Source organism: Astyanax mexicanus, chromosome 4, assembly GCF_023375975.1.
Source record: "Astyanax mexicanus isolate ESR-SI-001 chromosome 4, AstMex3_surface, whole genome shotgun sequence".
NCBI lineage: Eukaryota > Metazoa > Chordata > Actinopteri > Characiformes > Acestrorhamphidae > Astyanax > Astyanax mexicanus.
The window spans coordinates 1,965,934-1,984,792 of NC_064411.1; the positions used below are offsets into that span (position 1 = coordinate 1,965,934).

Consider the following 18,859-nt stretch of genomic DNA (forward strand, 5'->3'; position numbering starts at 1 on the left):
CACTGTTAGGTCCCTATCGTACACCGTGATGCTCATCGCTATCTTACACCCCATCAACAGTCAATTTTCACGCCTTGCTCCCGCGCTGTTAAAATAGCGTCAGAGTTTAGGAATATATCTACACTGATGGGCGTGGTGGTCTGGAAGTGAGGTGTGTTCAGGTACATTTCTGGATCAGTTTAACGATGAGAAACTGAACCAGTAGGTGCGCCTCTAAAACGAATTATTACATAATTTAACAAAAAAAAAAAAAATTATCTTATTTTCTCCCACTCATTAGTGATAGACTCCCCCTATCACTAGTGATGCTCCCCAACACACCAACACACACGTCAGACTCCGCCTCTTTTTAAACCTCTTTTTGCCGAGTATCATCACCACGGCGCTAACGCTCGGAGAAAAGCGCAGCAACTCTGTGGTTCTGATACATCAGCTCACAGATGCAGCCTTGTGCTGATCCACATCACCCTAGGAGTGATGAGGGGAAAGAAGAGCGCCATCTACTGTACTGTACTCACCCAGAGAGAGAGCAAGAGGGCTCCGGCAGCTGATGGCAAGCTATATGACTAGGATTCGAACCAGCGATAGATAGATAGACAGAAGTTTTCACTTCTCTACCCCCTATTTAAGTCTCGAAACGCTGCTTTAGCTGAGCTTTTCAGGTCCTAAACTTCCACACCTTTGAACTGGAGGTTAATCTGTAAATATTAGCTTTTTTCTGGTCTTTAAAGCTGAATAAGCTTTTTTTTTTAGCATGAATTAAAAACACTGTAACTGGACTCTAAAACATTCCTGTTCCAGCACTTTCTCACATCTACTGCTGCTTATGTAAAACATCAAACGCTGCTCGGTCCGGGCGCGAGAGCAGATTTAGCGTTTTGATGAGAGCGCTAGAACAGTCTGCACATTCATTCAGATGATCTCTGGCACTGGAATAAAGCTCGGCTCCTCGGCTCCTGTTTGCTCTTCTCCACAGAGGCTTTTAGCGCCGACCCGATCCGCGACCCGCTGCTCCCGGGTCAGATACACGCCGAGTTTAAACCAGAGTTACAGTTCAGTATCGGGTTTAAACTTTAAAAAACGACTTTAATCGTTTTATTCTCTGATCCAAGTACAATTTCCACCCCCGGGTTGTCAGGTATGGGACACATTAGCAGGTAAAGTAGATAGAGTAAATCTCCAGTAAACACTGGCTGTGTTTGATAGATGGAGAAAGCTTCAACCCTAGAAGGACTACAAGACGGATGCTTAGCTGCTAATTTTCTAACGAAGAGATTAAGCTAGCAGTGAGCTTCTGTTTTAAGGTTAGCTAATCTAAGCTAGGTCATTTAAGAAAGCCAGTTGTAGGGTAGGCATTAAAGACAGCGAATATTAGAGATAAATAAAGTGATTCAGACTAGTGCTGGTTAACGCAGTCATGCTACAGAATGCTAACATAAACTGCCAGATTTTTGTATATAGCTCTCTTTTTTGTAAGGAAATCATATTCTAATAACCTTTAAAGGTGCAACTTCATATATATATATATATATATATATATATATATATATATATATATATATATATATATATATATATATATTAAATGTATCAAGACCCTTAAACATATAGATCTGTATGTAAGCATATAGCTGTAGAGATGCACTTTCTTCATCTTTTAACATCTTTAGTTACATTAAGTAATCGATACATATTAATTACATTAAATAAGATAGATAGAAAGACAGACAGTAGATAGATAGATAGATAGATAAATAGATAGAGAGATAGATTTTTATTTGATAAAAAATTGAAAACCATGTATCGTTTCGTTCCACGTCAAAACAACGCGCTACGTTGTGTTGGGTTTATCACTTAAAATCTCAATAAAATACATCTAAGTGGTTGTAAGGTGACAAAATGTGATACAAATGTGACTAAATAGACGGACAGTGGTGACTTACAGTTAGTTTAATATTTTATTATAGATAAACAGGTCTTTATTCAATGATTCATGTCCAGAAAACAGACTAATGGGACTGGTGGTTTAGATTGAGGGCTTATTTAAAGTTTATTTTGGCCGGAAATCTTAAATATCAAAAGTTCCTAAATGGATCTTGGACTGGACTGAATGTTCTTGGTCAAATTTTTGGTCAAACTGGTCAAATAAAGAACTTTATAAAAGACTGATGAGGTTCTTCATACTAACATACTGTAACTTTTACACAAAATGCTTCTTTATGGAACCAATATAGTCAAAATAATCTTCTGTATCTTCTGGAACCTGTATTTTTTTTTTTAAGTCGTTGGGTAAAGTTTGGTTTTGGGTTCTGGATTTAGTTTTTTTTAAGAGTTTGAGCGAGTTTAGGTGAGGTTTACATGGAATGTTTTCATGAAATTCAACTCGACATCTTGACAGTTTCAATCGAGTTGAAGGATGCTTTCGATTTTGGAAGTCGAGTAAAATTAGTTTTCTCACTAAATAACTTCCAAACCACAAAAATCGCAGACGAGCTCCAGCCTGTAGATCCAGCCAAAGCACTGTTTTCGGATTTCAGCTTTTAAGGGAGCGCCTCATATAATTCCTGGAGAATGGAATGGAATTCTTGATGAATGCCAGTATAAAATGACGTTATGCGGGGAATGTAATTATGCATCTCCTTAAAGCTCCCGTTTCATGTCAGTTTTCAGAATAATTCAGACGTTCGCTCACAGCTGCTTACAGAAAATGACTTTAAGCAGCTTCTGTTTCCAGTAATATGTCCACACCTTGCCAGAATTCCTCAGTGGGATGGTAATTAGCGATGTAACGTGATATACGGCCATGCTGATTTATCATTTGGAGACTGTTTTATTAGAAACATTCCCATTTATTTGGGTTATTAATCTGAGTTCAGCTGTGGGTAAAGGGTATTATGAGATTAACAATAAATGAGGAATATGATAAATATCTGTTATAGACTGGAAAATATGATAGCTACCTTCTAAACTCGACTGAAGTGGTCACATGATTCACAATTCACAATTAAAAGATATGAGCAAATTAATATTAAGTTAAAAGTTCTACATTCATTGTATAAAAGCATAAACATGTTAATTTGACAGCATTTTGAAGCTGGGTACAGTAGATCACGCTGTTTCTCCATCAGCAGCCGGAGTCTGAGAGAGAGAGAGAGAGAGAGTACAGTAGATCATGCTGTTTCTCTGTTTTTCCATCAGCAGCCGGAGTCAGAGAGAGAGAGAGAGAGAGAGAGAGAGAGAGTACAGTAGATCATGCTGCTGTTTCTCTTGCATCAGCAGCCGGAGTCTGAGAGAGAGAGAGAGAGAGAGAGAGAGTACAGTAGATCATGCTGCTGTTTCTCTTGCATCAGCAGCCGGAGTCTGAGAGAGAGAGAGAGAGAGAGAGAGAGAGAGAGTACAGTAGATCATGCTGTTTCTCTGTTTTTCCATCAGCAGCCAGAGTCTGAGAGAGAGAGAGAGAGAGAGAGAGAGAGAGAGAGAGAGTACAGTAGATCATGCTGCTGTTTCTCCATCAGCAGCCGGAGTCTGAGAGAGAGAGAGAGAGAGTACAGTAGATCATGCTGCTGTTTCTCTTGCATCAGTAGCCAGAGTCTGAGAGAGAGAGAGAGAGTACAGTAGATCATACTGTTTCTCCATCAGCAGCCGGAGTCTGAGAGAGAGAGAGAGAGAGAGAGAGTGAGTACAGGAGATCATACTGTTTCTCCATCAGCAGCCGGAGTCTGAGACAGAGAGAGAGAGAGAAAGAGCGAGTACAGTAGATCATGCTGCATGTGTGCCTGCCTGTCTGTCTGCGTGGTCCATTTATGGTCTGTATGTAGTGGTGCGTGTCTGTGGTTCTGTCTGGACCCGGAGGCATGTGTCCGTCTGTCTGCGCTGCTCCACTGAGGGCTGAGAGGGCATATCTCTTTACCCTTTAAACTAGCTCTGTTTTCCTAGGAGATTCTTCTGGATATCTGAAGCTCCAGAAAAAAAGCTCACTTAAAAATTATGAGTTTCTTTGATTTTACCAAATTAAAAACCTATGAAATATAATCAAGAGGAAGATGGATGATCACAAACCATCAAACCACCAAACTGAACTGCTTGAATTTTTGCACCAGGAGTAAAGCAGCATAAAGTTATCCAAAAGCAGTGTGTAAGACTGGTGGAGGAGAACATGATGCCAAGATGCATGAAATTAAAACTGTGATTAAAAACCTGGATTATTCCACCAAATATTGATTATTTCTGAACTCTTAAAACTTTATGAATATGAACTTGTTTTCTTTGCATTATTTGAGGTCTGAAAGCTCTGCATCTTTTTTTTGTTATTTCAGTAATTTCTCATTTTCTGTAAATAAATGCTCTAAATGAGAATATTTTTATTTGGAATTTGGGAGAAATGTTGTCTGTAGTTTATAGAATAAAACAACAATGTTCATTTTACTCAAACATAAACTCATGTGACATTTAAAAAGCCTGTTAAAAAAGCAAGTTCACTAATTCCTCTGATTTTGAGATTGAGCTCCTCAGTCATCGTTACAATAAGATCAAATATACAGAAAAACTAATGAGGGAACTTTAGGAATTCTGGTTTTCCCATGACCTTACGAACCAGAACCAGCAGATGTCACTTCCTGTTGTAGATGTGACTTCCTGTTGTAGAATCATGTTCCAGATGTTTCAGATGATCAGGGGTAATGTGTTACGGTAACAGGACTGAGTGAAACCACAACACAGGGACACAACTAAAATGTGTATTTTAACTTAAATATTATGCATTTATTATGAAAAATATATATTTTTAAAGCATAGATACAATTTGGATTTGGAGTCACACAACAATGCAAAAAAAATGCTATTTTTTCAGTGTTCTAAGTAGTTTTTTATTCATGTTTAAGGACATATCTTACCTTTACAATTAGGTCAATGCATAAGACACTATAGTTAGTAATAAAATGTATTTTAAAGTTATTTTGTGTGCTCATTTATACATGTACAGTTTTCTACTCCTGAGAAACTCTGGAGGTGATACTTGAGGAGGATATAGTGTAGGATATATTGGAGCAGGTGGGCAGGGGCTGGTGCTGACAGGTATCGAACATTAGTTTGGAACATATTAACTGTCAGGGCTATTACTCTTGAAATATAAGCTTTCTCCAGTCATCACAGAGTGGTCAGCTTGGTTATCTCAGTAAAGCAGAGTGAGAAATATAGAATAGAAGAATATGAAAAATACAGATTTTCTATAATGCAGAAAACAGACAGAATCAGATATGAAGATTTAGGGCCGTATTTTAGTGCGCTCTGACTTTAGCGGATTGCTATTTTAATGGCGCAAGCTGCTGGTTGACGCTGTGAAGGAGGTCCAGCAGCTCATTTACAGGAACAGCAATGTTATTTTATTTACTATTCTGTTTATTGTTGATGTAAAAGTTGGGTTTGTGCTGCTGTGTGTTCATGTGTGTGTAATAAGTGGGGGCGTACGCTCGGCTCGGCACAGCGCCTGTGTTACCAAGATAGCAATGAACGTCTGACTGTTGGCGTCTGTCTAGGTTGTATTCAGTCAGCGGAGCTCCTGTGTTTCCTGTTACCAAGAAAAACAAGTTAAAACTCCAGAAATGTACCTGAACACACCTCATTTCCAGAACACCACGCCCATCAGTGTAGATATATTCTGAAAATCTGCTGCTGTTTGAACCAGGCAGGAGGAAGGAGTGAAAATAGACTGTTGGGACTCAACTCTTACCCCAGAAACCCAAGACTTGACTTTAACTTGCACCTTATTGAGTCCAGACTAAACTCTGAACCATAACTCAACTATGATTTATAATCTAGAAACCCAAGACTTAAATTCAACTTGCACCCTACTGAGTACAGCTTGAACTCTGATCAGTTATCCAAAGACTCAAGACTTGGATTTGGTTTGCACCCAATTGATTCCAACTCTAAATCAATTCCCAGAGAATGGTAGATTTCAAGCTGACATAAACCATATTGACTCCACCACAACTCTGATTCTTACCCCAGAAACCTAACACTTGACATCCACTTGCACCCCACTGATTTCAACCCAACTTGGATCCATGATCCAGAAACCCATGACTTGACTTCAACTTGCATCCTATTAAGTCCAAACTCAACTCTGAACCCTAATCCACAGACACAAGACTCGACTTCGACTTGCACTCTATTAACTACAGACTCAACTCTGATCCATAATCAACAGACCCAAGACTTGACTTCGACTTACATTCTATTGATTACAGACTAAACCCTAAACCATAATCCAGAGACGCAAGACTTGACTTCAATTTAAACCTCATTTAGTCCATATTCAACTCTGAATATAACTCTCCTACACCCCAGAAACCACATTCAATTTCACCCCACTGATTTCAATTTAAGTAAAGAAAGACCCAAGACTTTACTTCAACTTATACCCTATCAACTTCAGACTAAACTCTGATCCATAACCCAGAGAGAAAAGACTTGACTTTGACTTCAACCCCACTGATTCCGACTCAACTCTTATTCTTACCCCAGAAAACATAAGATTTGACTCTGACTTGAACCTTATTGACTCCAGCGCAACTCTGATTCTTACACCTGAAACCACACACTTGATGTCCACTTGCACTCCACTGATTCCAAGTCAACTAATTCCTAATCTAAAGACCCAAGGCTTGACATTGACCTGCATCCCAATGATCCCAATTCAACTCTGAGTCACATCCCAGAAATGCAAAATTTGACTTCAGTTTGCAACCTATTGACTACAGACTCAACTCTGAACCATAATCCAGAGATTAGAAGAGTGTGACTTTTACTTCGACCCCACAGACTCCAACCCAACCATGATCCTTACCCCAGAAGAGTAACAACTGGCTTCCAGTAGTACCTGAATGTTTCCAACTCAACTCTGATTTATAATCTAGAGACCCAAGATTGGAATTCAACTTGCACCCCACTGTTTCCAACTCAACTCTAAATCATACCCCAGAAACGCAAGATTTGAGTCTTGAGACAGGACTCTCGAACCCCACTGAATCTAAGTGAACTCTGAACCGTAATTCTGAGACCCAAGACTTGACTTCAACTTGCACCCCACTAGCCACTGATTTCAACTTAACTCATATGAGTCAAACCCAAGAAAACGATAGATTTGACTCTGACTTGAACCTCATTGACTCCAACGCAACTGATTCTTACCCCAGAAACCACATCCAAATGCACCCCACTGATTCCAATTTAACCCTAGAGACCCAAGACTTTACTTTTACTCAACTCATACTGCAGTAAATGCAAGATTTTAGACTTGAAGCTCATTGACTCCAACGCAACTCTGGTTCTTATCCCAGAAACCAAACATTTGACATCCAGTTGCAACCCATTGATTTTAACCAGTGAATTGCCCCCTACTGACTCAGACTCAATTCTGATCCCTTATCTTGAGACACAAGACTCCAGATTTAACTCTGATAATCCATAGTCCAAAGTCTTGATATTAGACATACTGTATATGAAAACTGGTGAACATCTCTGGCATTAAATTCAAGAGATCTATTTTAGTGGTATTTATTTGTAAGAGTCTGTGATGATGTTCTGAACTCTGGGCAGCCTCCTGATCTTCTAATCCAAATATCCAACAAACATCTCAGCGAACACCTCCAGCCTGCCGGCTGCCCTTTCAGAGCTGGGTTCAGTTTCCACACTGAGCATCTGAGCCAGTTTGAGGTCGGCTTGGCCAAACACTGCAGACACACGCCTGAGGTTTGGCAGAGTGCGGTGTTCCTGCCCAGATCTTCAGAGAGATGTTTTCTCAGTCAGCAGAGCTTCTCAAAGAAAACATATCAGATCCAGGTAAACATGCCGGAGTACGCCAACATATGCCAACACTTCAAAGAGCCGTGAGGCGTTAGCACCAGTTTAACGACTTCCCCTGAAAATTACTCACATTTCCTGATTTCCTGTAGAGATTAAAGAACCAAGACTTGAAAAATAGTAAATACATACATATATACCTACACACAGTACACACATATATATTCCCCAAAAACAGCAGCACCAGGATACTCTTCAGGTCCCAAACCAAGACCCAAGTCAACGTAAAGTTCAGGAAAATATTTGAATTATAACAAAATTTACACTCCACAAAGATTCTGCCCACATGAAAACGACTGTCAATATCAGAATAACCTATATTAAATATATATATTAAACAATATAGAGGAATGTTAAAATTCACTTTAATTCACTTTTTCTACATTGTATTTACATTTTCTTTGATGTAGTTAAGTGGAATAATTCTGGCTCTGGAAAAAAATAACAAAACACTTCTTTGATTTTAGCAAATTAAAAACCTCTGGAAAATAATCAAGAGGAAGATGGATGATCACAAACCATCAAACCACCAAACTGAACTGCTTGAATTTTTGCACCAGGAGTAAAGCAGCATAAAGTTATCCAAAAGCAGTGTGTAAGACTGGTGGAGGAGAACATGATGCCAAGATGCATGAAAAAAACTGTGATTAAAAACCACCAGGGTTATTCCACCAAATATTGATTTCTGAACTCTTTTTTGTTATTTCAGTCATTTCTCATTTTCTGTAAATAAATGCTCTAAATGAGAATATTTTATTTAGAATTTGGGAGAAATGTTGTCTGTAGTTTATAGAATAAAACAACAATAATAATTTTACTCAAACATAAACCTATAAATAGCAAAATCAGAGAAACTGATTCAGAAACTGAAGTGCTCTCTTAGTTTTTGTTTTTCCAGAGCTGTACTTAAGTTCTGAATTCCTCAATTTAGGCCTTTTAATTATTCATTAGCTCTTTTATAAAACATACGGTGGTGTGAAAAAGTGTTTGTTTCTTAAATGTTTCAGATCATCAAAAAAAAATAATATTCGTCAAAGACAACACAAATAAACTCAAATTTTAAAATAAATGTTTTTTTTATTATTAAGAAAGTAAAAAATCCAAACCTTCATGGCATTGTGAGAAAAATATGTTTTCTTCCCCCCAATTGGTGAAAATGTGGAACAGTGGTGAACCTTCCCAGGAGTGGCTGGTCGACCAAAATTACACTAACTGACCAAACAGTTAGCTGCTAATGCTAATGCTGCTGCACCCAGCCTTAGTGTGAATCTGGAAGTCTAAGCTTACTGTAAATAAACGGAAAATCTTTACTTACCCAAATGAACAATTTTCAACATCCAGCACTTGTTTGACTTTAAAATATATATATTTTTAATTATTAGCTTTTTAATTAATATCTTTTTAATTACTTATATTTTGTTTACTTAGCTTAGCTTTACTTAACTTCTCCCACCACCACCCAGCAGCGGGACCTGTTGAATTAGAAGGGAAACATGGCGACACCCCTGTTCCTTACTAGTGTTGCTTAATGCGCCTTATGTTTCGTGTTTAGTATTTGTCGTATCTGCTGATACCTGCTATCTAACCTATACTTAATATATTCTGTATTACTGCACTACATCATATCGACGGCTGATTACTTCCACACTTTGTATAGTTTTTGTATTTATATATTTATGTATATATTCTTCAAATAGCAATTTAGAATCTTATAGTTTTCTATCTATCTATCTATCTATCTATCTATCTATCTATCTATCTATCTATCTATCTATCTATCTATCTATCTATCTATCTATCTATCTGTTCATTAAAATTGAGTTTTATTCTCATTTTTTGTAAGAGATAGCTCATGTTCTCTCAGATTCCAGAGCCTGAGCTCAACATCACCTCAGCTCTGAGACGTAGGATTGGGGGTCACGCTGGTGTGAGCTATAGGAAGGGAATTAAGATCTAATCCAGCCAATTAAACGGCAGGATTTCGTCACCTGTGTCTGATTATGGGGTTTAACGCCCCTATGGGACCTCCTGCTCAGACACAACCGATTAGACAATCCCTCAAAACACACAGTCCGATATAAACGCCTGATTTAAACACAGGGATCCAGTTACGGAGAGTGTGATGGAGTGTGATCACTGATCACTCTGGGGACGGTAACGTTATCACGCCGGGTTATATCAGATTAATCACCAGCATCAAAGCTTGAGATCTTTTCTATGAGCTCTTTTTTAACAGGCAACAAGAAACTTGACTTTTATTTGATTGCAGGCAGTTGAGAAAACAAATGAGAAAACAAAGTCCTGGTAGCTTAGATTTCTAGATTCACACTAAGGCTGGGTGCAGCAGCATTAGCATTAGCGGCTAACCGTTGGGTTAGTTAGCGTAATTTTAGTCAAGTAAACTCAGGTGTAGAGCAACAGTTACAATTTTTTTATTTAGAGTTCATATAAACTTGGATGTAATCAGTAGTGCAGATTGAGGAAGGTTTGAGGCAGGTGAATAACCTGGATCATGATCAGCTGATCTGTGGTGTCTGATGGACGGGGAAGCCTGACTTCCAAAAACTACCATTATTCTGGCCGTACGTTGGAAATGTACTGTCTTGTTTTCAGTTGTGTAAGGTGTACTTTTCCCGTTGTTACGATAGCAAAGACACACTGACACTACACCCTAAATCAAGCTGCACAGTGCACGGCTAACAACTCAACTATAGATCACTAAAATAGGGGACTCTTAGTATTCGAAAATGATTTCATTGTCCAGCAGGACTTGGCACACTGCCCACACTGCAAAAAGTACCAATTGGTCTTAATTTTGGTACAATATTTTAATTTTCTGAGACTGATTTTTGGGTTTTCATTGGCTGTAAGCCATAATCATCAACAATAAAATGAATAAACACATTTAAAATAGATCACTCTGTGTGTTTAATACATCTATATAATATATGAGTTTCACATTTTAAAATGAATTACTTTACGACGACCAAAAAAGGTTTTATCAGTGGCATCTTCTCAAAACATGCAGCAATTGATGTGGATGTAAGCCAAATATTTGTGCTAGTTTAGGACTAGATTTAAATGGAGTCATACCAATTTTTGATTGGGAATCCAAATTACACGATGAATGCACCAATAAAAATGTTCTGAAATCTCTTTACATTGACGTCCATTGGAAGCTAAGTGTTTTTTTTCTTACTCTTGGAAAGCCGCCACTCTGGAGATGGTCTACAAGATTTAGCTTGACACGGACACTAAGGTTTTTGAGGTATGCTAAACTCCACAGGGACGTTTCCTTCATGAGTAATGGATGCTCCTTCTCCTGTTCTCTGGATGCCATTCCGCTCAGTCAGTCTCCTCCAGCTCTGAGTTTCTCTGGATTATGTGGGATTGTGAAAGGCATTGTGGGATCTATTAGCAGTGGCATGCTGGGGGGAGGAAGACCAAGCCGCTAAGAATGTTCCTGAGAGCTGCACTGTCATGTGGCATCAGCAAACATCTAAACTTCACTGTCAGGAACTCCGGACGCTTCACTGTGGATCTACTGCTGAAATTAAAATGTAGCAAGGAGTCAAAGTTGATTTAGGGTGTGTCAGTGTGTCTTTGCTATTGTAACAACGGGAAAAGTACACCTTGCAAAACTCAAACTGTGCAAAAGTCATGAAATAATTATCTTAAATAATCATGGGTGTGGTTAATTTTCATAATGTGAAATAAACCAATCAGAGTGTCTCTTGCTCATCATTCCCTTTAAGAGTAGATCAGGTGAGCTCTGACTTTGGTGGATTGCTATTGTAACGGTGCAGCTACCTGGACGTGTCCAACAAACTCTTCTCAGCAGAGGAAACTGAGCTGCTGGTTGACGCTGTGAAGGAGCTCCAGCAGCTCATTTACGGGAACAGCAATGTTATTTTATTTACTATTCTGTTTATTGTTGATGTAAAAGTTGGGTTTGTGCCGAGATAGCAATGAATCTGTGAAGACTGTTGGTGTCTGTCTAGGTTGTATTCAGTCAGTGGAGCACCTCTGTTTTCTGTTACCAAGATAAACAAGCAAAACTCTAGAAATTCAAAGTTCTTGAAACTGGCATTTATATTAACTTACCTTCATTTTTTTCTTAAAGTAATATTTTTAATCTTTATTTAGTTGCATATTTATTTCTTCTCATAATCTGGATTAGAACATTACTCAAATATTCACTATTCACTGTATACCTGTAAGTCTACCTCTTCACTACTTTACTTTAACTGATGCTCTCAAACTTTACATTAATAGACAAGAAATTCAAGTAATTAACTCTTGATGAGTTCAGCACAGCTGTTAACTGAAATCCTGAATTCCAGGTGACTCGACCTCATAAAACTGAGCTGTTTAATCAAGTGAATGGATCATGAAGTGATCTGTTGGCTTGTTGAATGAGATATGAGTAATAGTTTGAGTAAATGCTAGGAAATATTGCATTATTGATTTATTTTTATTTTTTATTTGTGTGTTTTCCATACTGTCTCAACTTCAGTACATTTTGTTCTGTTCCAAAACTTAAAATTCACTGGTTTGAGACACCTGGTCTCGTGGATCATGGGTCTCCTGGCTTTTGTTTTTCAGTGAAGACTTCAAACCTCTCTAATGTGGAAATGATGCTCTATGATTCATACCATTAAAACCACAATCAGTAATCCGTCCAGCTGGAAGATTCCTGTTTACTCAGGTCCAGAATCAGCCCCACCCTCCCCAAACTCAGAGCTTCACCATTAAAAACTCATGGAAAGCTGACTTGAAGTGACCCTGAAACACCAATTACCTCTGCTGCACCTTTCCTCTGGGGCACTAATGGCGTTTTTACTCCAGCCAGTTCTCTGGCGGTTGATGAAACTCCAGTTCCACAATTAACACCATTAAAAGTGGTTCCAAAGTCTCTAAGTGTTGGTTTGGACTTCAAGGAACTTTGTCTGAAGTGCTATGAAGCGATTCTGACCACAGAACAGCGTTCCAGAACTTTCCGACTGTACCGTGCACTGCCAGCCTGACTTCAGTAGAGCCAAACGCCTCTTTTTTCTCTCTCTATTTCTCTCTTTCTCTCTTTCTATCTGCTTCTATATTTCTCTCTGACTGTCTTTGTATGTCTGTTTCTATAGGCGAGCCTTATATCGTGCACCATTTAGCTTAACTTAGGGCATGTCAGTGTGTCTTTGCTATCATAACGACGGGAAAAGTACATCTTGCACGTCTCAAAATGTCTCGAAAATGGACTAATTCTCTTAATTAATCATGGATGTGGTTAATTTTGAGCGTAACGTGAAATAAACCAATCAGAGTGTCTCCTGACTTTGGCGCATTGCTATTTTAACAGCGCAGCTACCTGAACAGCAGTGTTTTTATCTTGGAACTCTCCCATGGAGACGATTTTCACCCAGTCTCTTTTTTATTATTGAATCATGAACACTGATCTTAACTGAGGCTTTAGTGAGATCCTGCAGTTCTTTAAATGTTGTTCTGGGTTCTTTTTTATGGATCTCCTGGATGAGTTCTTCATGCCCTTTTGGAGTAATTTTGTCCGGTTGGCCGGTCACTCCTGGGAAGGTTCACCAGTGTTCCATAAGTGTTTTCTCCATTAGTGAATAATAGTGAATCACTGCGGTTCTCTGGAGTCTCAAAACTTTAGAAATAAATGACTTTATAACGACTGAGGGAATGAATGAAAGATGAAGTTAAGAGGAGAAAGACAGACAGAATGAAAGAGAGAGCGAGAGACAGAGTGGGGGGGGTGGTGAGTTGGGCGCGAGAGGGGGACAGAGGTCAGTTATGACTTCACTCTGCTGGGACACACAGCAGCTGGTGTGTCCTGGATAATTAAGCCACGGTGATGCGTCGCCAGGGCATGCGGCGCAAGAGCGATAGAGAGAGAGAAAGAGAGAGAGAGAGAGAGAGAGAGAGTGGGCGAGAGATATCCACCCCTATTGTGTTTCAGGGCTGGATTTGGAACGGGTGGCACAAGGCTGGGTTTGTTGGTTTGGGTTGAGGACGGATAGTGAGAGAGTGAGAGAGAGACATTTCTTGGGGTCGAGTTTCATCGCATTGGCCCCCTGTCTCACTCCTCCAACAACCCCACCCCCCCACCCAACAACTCACCCCCACCCAACAACTCACCCCCACCATAGTTACCCCTCAGCTGAGTCTCATGCTGCACATGAAGCACCCGCCCACAGGTAGAGCTGAAACCAATCAGCGACGCCGTCTCGTCAGATAAGAGATAACTAACAGCGCTAGGAACAGCATGCTGTTCATTCCTGTGTTATTTGTGCGAATAACACATCAGTGTTTATATACTTTACCCAGTAATTCAGAGTTAAGAAACAAATGGTTAGAATTAGTCTATGGAGGAAAAACACCACCAGGCAATTACAAGTGAGATAGGTAGGTGTTTAGATGTTTAGAATACTTCGGTTCTAGTTAGAGTAAAAATATCTTTATTTTAAAACGTTTCTAACTGTTGTTTGTCTCGCTGCCTCCTGTGTCACAGTGCTGTTATCCAATCAGAGGTGATATGTTTGCATGTATGAATATTCAGGAGCAAGAGCCCAAATCCTGCCACCACAACTAGACATTTAAAAATGAATAAAAAAAACGACTGATGCGGTTCTGATACATCAGCTCACAGACGCAGCCTTGTGCTGATCCACATCACCCTAGGAGTGATGAGGGGAAAGAGAGAGCGCCATCTACTGTACTGTACCCACCCAGAGAGAAACAGCAAGACCAACTGTGCTCTTTCAGATCTCTGGCAGCTGATGGCAAGCTGCATGGCCGGGATTCGAACCAGCAATCTTCTGATCATAGTGGCAGCGCCTTAGACCACTGGAGCCACTATCATTTTTAATTTGTAACCAGTTTTAATTCAAGTCTTAAATTGTTTCATGTTCACTATTTTTTTTTTCTTAAATTGTTTACTTATTTGAAGTTGTCATTACTTTATATACTTTAATTAACTTTCTTCTAACATTGTTCTGTATTATTCTATCTCATATATGCTGTATTTTCAGGGTAGTTATTTATGTATACTTAATATCAAATTAATATATATGTAATTACATTATACTGCGCCACTCAAGATGTTTTATTCGGATGTGTCTGGAATGTCCAACATATTAATGTATAAATATATATATATATATATAGTTAATATATTCAGCTCTATAAAAGCAGCACTAAGTGTCCCTTGCTGTGTGTGTGTGTGTAGTGTGTGTGTGTGTACGACTGGCCTAATTTGAGGGTCTCGGATTGCAGGGGGCATTAGATCATCCCCCTAATGAGGATATGAAGGAGATATTAATAGGGTCTTATGACTAAGCTGCTGCATAAAATGATAGAACTGCCCAGTGTGATGAACTGGGATCACTGGGAGATGTCTGATGCTGTGTAACATAATGTTTTATATAAACACTGCATTTCATTCTGTCTCTCTGTCTCTCTGTCTGTCTGTCTGTCTGTCTGTCTGGTGCAGATGTGGATCTGCTGGTGTGTAAACACGACGGTCCGTCCTGCTGCACCCGGCGGATGGAGGAGAGCTACAGGGTGGCGGTGGTGAAGGAGACGCTGCAGAACATCAGATCCTACAGCTACGACCTCAAATCCCTGCTCTCAGCACACGCAGCCGCATTCCACGGTACGGATAGACAGAATCACACCTCCATCCATCCACTCGAGATAATAACCGGATCTACAGATAACATAATCAGAGTTATAGACAATGGACCAATTGAGATAGAGATTGTTGGAAAAAAAAAGGAATTAATAGGTGGACCAATTGAGATAGGGATTGTTGGATGGATGGAATAATAGATGGACAGAATAAGTTATGGATGGATGAAGATTGGGATGGACTGAAAGATGATTGAGGTCATGCCTTCACCAGCCAATCAATTCTTTCTATAAAGGTCTCGCTGGCTCCTGATTGGCTGAAGGCACAGATGCTAACTGAGTCGTGTGGTTTAGCTGCTTGTGATTGGTGAAGGGGAAGCAGAAGATGTATTTGTTTAAGGTTTTGGGTAAAGATAATTAGCTGGCATTAGCTACGTGGTGATTGGCTGAGTCAGTATGGATGTTTTTTTGGCTGCGATTGGTGTAAAGTTGTATTCGATTTGCTAGCAGAGGATTAAATGAGCTTAGTTTCAATCTTAATTAGCTTCTATTTTATAAATCTGTTTTCTCATAGTTGATATATTAGTGATTAATACTGGTAACCGAAGTCAGATTTACTGTGACAGCAGCTGTTTCTTTAGGCCTGGGGGAATAATAATTAAAATACTGTTTATAATTCCTGAGACTTGAACAAAATTACATAAACAGTTGCTGTGCAAACAAGCAGGGTCAGATGTTACTGCATACTTTTCAAAATGAAACCATATTTAAAGCCTGTAGGCTGTTCTCTTTCATTTCCTTCATTTCTACTTCTCCAATGCTTTCAGAAATGCACAAAGCAATTCAGAAATTTTGCTTATTTTAAAAATGTTCTGTATTGTAGATTAATATTACAGTTATCCAAACTACGAAGAAAAACATATGAAGTTGATAGTTAGATCTCAGTCAGTTTTATGAGGTAGAGTCTCCTGGAATTCAGGCTTTCAGTTAACAGCTGTGCTGAACTCATCAAGAATTGCACATTGCACCAGTAAGAGCAGAGTGTGAAGGTTCAATTAGCAGGTTAAGAGCACAGTTCTGCTCTAAATATTGCAATGCAAACAACATTATGGGAGACATACCAGAGTTCAAAAGAGGACAAATTGTTGGTGCACGTCTTGCTGGAGCATCTGTGACCAAGACAGCAAGTCTTTGTGACGCATCAAGAGCCACGGTATCCAGGGTAATGTCAGCATACCACCAAGAAGGACCAACCACATCCAACAGGATTAACTGTGGACGCTGTAAGAGGAAGCTGCCTGAAAGGGATGTTTGGGATCCACCGTCAGCAGTAACACAACCGCAGATCAGTTAGTAATTATTGAGGTATGCGAGGATCCCACAGCTTCCTGTTGAATGCGGGAGCTTCCTGCGGCGGGGGAGCTTGTTCTGGTGCATGTAAGCGGAAAGCTGAGCTGAAAGCGAGAGCTCCCGCAAGTGGTGGAGCTTTAACAAGCTGGCCGGAGCTCCGTCACCGCCTGTTTGCTTTGGCAGGTGGAGCCGGCCACTGCTGACCGTTCACTACAGCCCCATTCACGTGAGTGTGAACGAATACTGGAGCATAATTACAGACACACACACACACACACACACACACACACACACACATATTCCAGCTTATACACACACATTCAGACTCGCTCAGGCATTCAACAGACATAGAAGCTTCTAGTCTCTAAAAGCTCCCATAATGCATCATGATTTATAGTAAACATTGCTGCTTACTAAGCGAGCTAAATGTGTCCCAAAATGCATTGCGGGTCTCGCTACTAAGCAACAACAGAAAGCCGAACAAACGGAGCGGACAGCGAGCCATAAGGGTTGCCAGATTGTTACAGTGGGATTCAGATAAAACCAATTCACTGGGTAAAACGTGTTTCAAATCCACCAAAATACTGAGAAAAACATCATATCATATCAAAAATATCACAGGTTTTATTCCAACATGATCATAAATAAAATAATTAATTATCTTTAATACTAAATTACAAAAACTAATTACAAAAAAACAATATTTAAATGGGTTTATCTGCATGTTTGTATGATGTGTTTTGTGCAAAAGTAAATAGAGTACATAAAAATAAGCATAATATCTAACTATAACACTGATGAGTACCCTTTCCATCAGCGGGACTAAAAGCTATGTCTCTGCAGGGTTAGATATCTAACTACAACACTGATGAGTACCCTTTCCATCAGCGGGACTAAAAGCTCTGTCTCTGCAGGGTTAGCTATCTAACTACAACACTGATGAGTACCCTTTCCATCAGCAGGACTAAAAGCTCTGTCTGTGCAAGGTTAGCTATATAAATACAACACTGATGAGTACCCTTCCATCAGCAGGACTAAAAGCTCTGTCTCTGCAGGGTTAGATATCTAACTACAACACTGATGAGTACCCGTTCTATCAGTGGGACTAAAAGCTCTGTCTTCATGGTTACCTATCTAACTACAACACTGAGTTCAATTTCAAAAATCTTAACACTTTTGTTCAGTTTTGTTTACCCATCAAATCAAAGCATTTCCTCCAGACAATTTTGACATTTGGCATGAAACCACCCAATCTGGCAACATTTTGAGCCGGAGAACTGCGCCTCTTTCCAGAACTGCGACCTGCTTTCTGACCTGTAGTTCTAACAGTTAAACAAGGACTACAAAAACTCAGTTGGTTCATTCTTTACAGAAGCTAACTAGTAGTGATGCAGAAGCTCTTTTAGATGAACTGAATCATTAGAATCAGTTCAATAAAAAGATTTGTTTTAGTGAAAGATTAATTTTTTGAATTCACTCACTTTTTGTCCATTTCTCAGACCAAACACATGCAGAACTTCCTCTCTCCACACTGTTTCTGAGAGCCGTGATGTTAGGTTTGGTGCTCCGGCTGTAAAAGAATGCCGGGAATGCTGGGAGACGCCGGGAGACGCTGGGAGACACTGGTATGTGCTCAGAGCCGGAAGAGAAAGGTGGAATGTTAAAACAATAGCGCTGATCACTGCGCACTGGCCTTTTACGGCCGGGATGATGGAGGGATCAGCGGGAGGAGGAGGTGGAGGAGGAGGAGGTGTTTAAAGCACTGGGGGACGTGATTGTGATGTTTGGGTTTAATGGGCTCTGGGAGATTTTACTCATCAGATGCTCTGCAGGTCAAGAAGAGGCCTGGAGGGACGTGGGGGACAGGGACACTGTTCATACAGCAAATACACCAAATACACCACATTCTCACTTTACACTACAGAAAAACCCTACTCATCTGTTTACTTGCGTCTTTCCTAGGGGTGTAACGGTACAGAAAATTCACGGTTCAGTACATTTTTGGTAT

At 39.7% G+C, this 18,859-nt stretch overlaps 1 protein-coding gene across 2 annotated transcripts in view; it reads left to right on the forward strand.

Annotated features, from left to right (window-relative positions):
* Positions 1 to 18,859, forward strand: part of gpc5c (glypican 5c) — a 180,365-nt gene that overhangs the window by 11,492 nt on the left and 150,014 nt on the right. For both annotated transcript variants that reach the window (XM_022664952.2, XM_049477309.1), the window contains exon 2: positions 15,365 to 15,526. In XM_022664952.2, the coding sequence (XP_022520673.2) occupies positions 15,365 to 15,526 (162 nt within the window). The remainder of the gene's footprint in view (positions 1 to 15,364; positions 15,527 to 18,859) is intronic.